The 4,840-nt window shown below is 37.3% G+C and overlaps 1 protein-coding gene across 1 annotated transcript; it reads right to left on the bottom strand.

Moving 5' to 3' along the window:
• Positions 1-1,016: 1,016 nt before the first annotated feature.
• On the bottom strand, positions 1,017-4,840 carry LOC107013051. Its single transcript, XM_015213036.2, has 4 exons — positions 3,414-4,840; positions 2,907-3,317; positions 2,778-2,825; positions 1,017-2,606 (listed from the first exon to the last, which is right to left on the bottom strand). The coding sequence occupies exons 1-4, from the start codon at positions 4,447-4,449 to the stop codon at positions 1,171-1,173; spliced, it is 2,931 nt and encodes a 976-aa protein (XP_015068522.1). The 5' UTR covers positions 4,450-4,840; the 3' UTR covers positions 1,017-1,170.

The following is a 4,840-nucleotide window of genomic DNA, read 5'->3' as shown; positions in this document are numbered from 1 at the left end:
AAACATTACCCATATTTTTAGGTACAATATTGAGAAATATGCTAAATCATGAATAATTTCACTTATTGTACCTCTTGAAATAAGTTTCTTAAAAAAATGTTAAGGATTAATATTTGATTCACCATAATCTTTAAATTCCAAAACTATTATTGTACCTCTTGATATAAATTCTCAAAGAGTATTAAAGTATTATTTCACTCACTACTATAATCTTTGAATTCCAAAACTATATATTGTACAAGTTTACAAAGAATATTGAGGGATTATTATTTCACTCAGTAATCTTTGAATTATTATTGTACCTTCTGATACAAGTTCCTCAAAGAATATTATGGTCATCCTTCACATCAAACACGGAGGTTGTGAGTTATGTTCGAGTCATTAAAAAAGCAAAAAGAGCGAGAGGTAAGAAGAAAACAAAAAAAAAAAACTCACTACAATTAAATTTAAGCAAGGATTATATTCTAGAGTTCTACTACCAAGTTTAATAGATTCAAGCTAATCAAGTAACAAATTTCATAGCTAAAATGACATTTACGAATGGACTATATTTAATTAGCCATTGCAAAATGCAACCCCTTAATCAAAAGAAGATATGACAGTTCAATTTTTTATTAAAAAAATTAGTTGATTATGTATTCATTATTTTGCTATTTTATGTATTCTCGTAGCCTTTTTGATAGGGTCGTACGGATTTAGTCTACTTTTGGTTATTACATTTCAATTAAAAGAACGGACAATGAGGATCATTTAATTCCAAAAATTTGTGGATTTACAAAAGAATGAAATGTAATGTATGTTATGTTCCCACAATAATAGGAATACTAATTTATTTTTATTTTTTAGTTGGAGAAAAAAATAATTCTTATGAAAATCTTGAATGTAAAATGGCTGCATTGACTTTGGATTAAAATAGAAAAAAAAATATCATGTGTTACTGATCGAACCAAAATCTTAACTTGACCTTGTAATTCGAAAAAAAAAAAAAAACACCACAAAATGTTAAGAATTTTATGTTCCCAAAAAACAAATTAAAGAGAATTAATTACGTGGCTTCAGAGCAAAGGAAAAAAGAAAAGAAAAAAGAGAGATGTAAAATTGCATGGAATATAAAAGAAATAAATAGGCATATCAATCACTCACATACACAGAACTGAGAAGAATCAGTTGTCAATACCCTCCGGCGGCGGCTGCAGAGATGGAAGACTGTAACTGTAACAAATGGCGATAGCAGTCTGCTGCCGTCGGTCTTTGCTCCGGGTTATGGTCCAAACACCTATTCTGCAATTCCCTCAGCAATTTCGGCACCCCTACTAATCCACAGCTCTTCACTAATTGCCCTATTCCCCATACATCTACTTTCACTCCATGATAATTCCTCCCCATCTCCGGCGGATGCCTACCCATCCCCGTCCCCGCCGCTGCTCCTCCGTGAGGATACAGCTGCGGTGCAGTCACCGCTTCGTCAAATCCCGTAATGAACCATTCATTCTCCCTGTCGATTCTCCTCATCACTTTATCCCATCCCAAATCCCTGTGCATAAACGAAAGATCATGTAGTGCGACCAACGCTTTTGTGACCTGTTTCAATGCTTCTATCAATTGATCACAATTAACTGGCTTGAATTTGCAACCTCTAGGCTTGAACACCAACGCCAGATCTTTCTCCGATGCCCTAACCACGAATTCGGCGTGTGGGATTCTGTGATCCAGAAAATCGTAGATCTCCTTCATCCCCAACCATTTTCTCTTACTAGAAAAATATCTCACAACTGTATTCGGAGTCATCTCCGTGAAATTTCCATTGCCAAAATCTGTTCGCTCAAAATCAGTGTACGGAAGATGTTTAAAATTGCTACTCATGTAATGGAAGCATTTATCAGCTAATAACGGTAATAATCCGGCGATTCTCCAGCACGGTACTAAAGCTTTTAGTCTTTCCACTGGTGTTGACAGATCCACAGTGTAGAGATCGGTTCGGATGATTCGTTCCTGTGATCGACTCAACGCGCAGAACGTAACGATGAATCCAACGGCATAGTAACCTAACACGTAAGGAAGGTCCATGTAACTCCATAGGAATTTCTCTACAATAGAAGACGAAGGATCTAGTTGACCTTCTCTTAACTGATCAGTTTCCTCTCCTCTCCACAAGCAAAAATTCCTTAAGAAAGCAGTAACATTAGGCCATTGATCTTGTACGGTCTCCGCGAGAGAAGACGAGGATTTCCGTACAAATACCATTTCGATGGAACAAAACTTGGAAATCATCCTGTTAATGCAATCATCCCAAAGGCCAATGAAGGAATCCCGATCCGTTGCGGTTGCAGCGTTGAGACTAGGGTTTGAACGCATGATACAAGTCAATACATCATAAGTGATGCCTCTACAGTCTAATAGCTCAGTTGAGGAGGTTGTGAAGAATAATTCTCTCCCTTGAGGCAAGTCTTTGAACACGTCTCGTCGGAGAGGGAAACGGAGTTCCTCCGGTGGTGGCTGTTGCAAATGCCATGAAAGCTCAAACAAGCTTGGAAGTGTAGGAGGAGGAGATCTGAGACAACCAACGTAGTACTCAGTTGGATCTTGAAATTCCCAAGGCGTAGTTGCTGCAAAACAATTTTTAAATTATTTAAATTTCAGTTAAGAGGAGTACTATTCATGGGAACCATGGTATAGACTAATATTAAATTCATTTAGCTTACAACAGGAAGAAATAGAAAATCTAATGATTGCCTTTACACAAATAGAAAATTCTAAATTTGATGGAAGAGACTTACATCTGATGGGAAATTCAGAAGAGGGAAGCTGCAATCTTTCACTTGGACCTAAAATATTGAATAGAAAATTTTAAACTAGGAACAAATAAATGGACTTTGAGCAATTAAATGAAAATGAAAAGAAAATACCAATAGGTGAAGAAGATTTTCTTCTGCCAAAGACTTTGAGTTGTATCCCAGATTGGAATCTATCAACAGAAAAACCTTTCATTGGTCCATCTTCAAAGGCCTCCATAGTGCTAGCCACCATAGAATCATCCAAAAATGCAATTTCATCTGCATTTAAAAAACTGCAACCTTGTAGTTTTACTCTACCTCTATGATGCTCACCTTCTTCAGCCCACAAACTCACTGACTCCTCCCATATCATCCTAATCTTCCCGATGCGCCGAAGCTCCTTTGAACCACTAGAAGATGGACCACCACCCATAATATCTAATGAAGAAGATGGTTGTACTGTTTCAAACCCTAAGAACCCACCTCTTGTTCCATGAATTAATGTTTCAGTTCCACTTGACATTACCAATTGTTTCGCCCTCGCTACATCCACACAATATATACAAGTTATTATCATCATAATAATAATAATGTAAATTAGTAGTAATTAATTGTTTTTTTTTTTTTGTGTGTGTGTACCAGAGTGAGGAAGTTCATCTTCCCTGAAGGGTGGAGGAGGAGGAGGCAAAGACTTGGTAACAATGAGAGGTGTAGGAATATCATCAGCAATACTATTGGACTGAGTTCCGCTTCTAGTTTGAGGAGTCCTCATTCTTGAGCCCATAAATTGAGATAATTCTTCAAATACTTGTTCATCAAATGAAGCTGGTAATCTATGAATCTTCCTTTCATAAGGGGAGAGTCTAAAATAACTCTTTCCAATTTGTTCCCTCTCAGCACCTCTTTCCCATTCATAAACTTTTCTGAATTCACCCAACATATTGTCCCATTTAGTCCCAGCAGTTTTAGCATCTCTGTTAACTCCATGCCTGTTGAGAAACTCAGCCACCTCTCTATCTTTATCAGCTCTAGTTTTGCCTCTTCCACTTCCTCCCCCGGCTGCTCCTGGAGAACCTTCTAGATGAACAAGCTCTGATGATGAACCACTACCACTACCACTACCTTGGTACTGAATTTTCCAAGCCCTAGCTAACCACAACATCTCGTTAGGTTTCCAAACCGGACTCACGTATTTCCCTTTCCTAAATTGTTGATGAACTTGTTCTCCTCCTTCGCTCTTACTCGGCTCTGAAGAAGGCCGAGGAGAGTGGGAAGGAGAAGAAGCCGTGTCTGAAGAAGACGCGGTTGGTACTTGAGTTTGAGGAATATTGGTAGCGGTAGTAGCGTGAGCTGAAGGCGATATCGGACTCGATTCCGCACTCAGTATAGTACCAGCCTTCTGCTGTTGTTGTTGATGATGAGAAGAAATGAATTTCCATTGACTTGAAGTATATCTTGGCCGTTTTGTATTAACAACTTCAAATTGATGCTGTTGTTCGAAAGAAACAGCAGCAGTCGGTATATTATATATTGCAGAAGAAGAAATAAAAGGAGCAGCAGAAACAACCGGATGCTGTAGCGGAGTAGTATTATCTGGTGAATCTTGTTCATGAGGGTCAACTGGAGAGTTACATAAATGTTGTTTCTTGGTGGTATCTCCTTTGTTTTCATCCATCTCTTCAATAAGGGCCCCAGATGGATGGGGAAAAAAAATAATTAAACTCTCCTTAGTCACAACAATAGAGAGTATTGAGAAAATGAAACCACCATTACTTTGCTAGCGGTAGAACTAGATCTGTTCAATTTACACTTTCTTTTAATTATAAATATATATATATATACTCCGTTTCAATTTATTTGTCTTAATAATACATGTAAGTATCATTAGTTAATATGAAAAAAAATAAATACCTATGTTGAATCCTAGGGTATCTTGAAAGGGGAAGAAAAGTGAGACTTGTATAGGAAAAGAGGCAGAGAAAGAAAAGTCGAGATTGTGGAACCTGCAGTTGAATGAGACTTGACCATGAGCTCAATTTTAACAGTTTTAATTTATTTTTTTACTT

Source organism: Solanum pennellii, chromosome 3 (genome assembly GCF_001406875.1).
Source record: "Solanum pennellii chromosome 3, SPENNV200".
NCBI lineage: Eukaryota > Viridiplantae > Streptophyta > Magnoliopsida > Solanales > Solanaceae > Solanum > Solanum pennellii.
The sequence above is the reverse complement of the archived record's forward strand: the minus strand, read 5'-3'. Positions and strand labels throughout refer to the sequence as shown.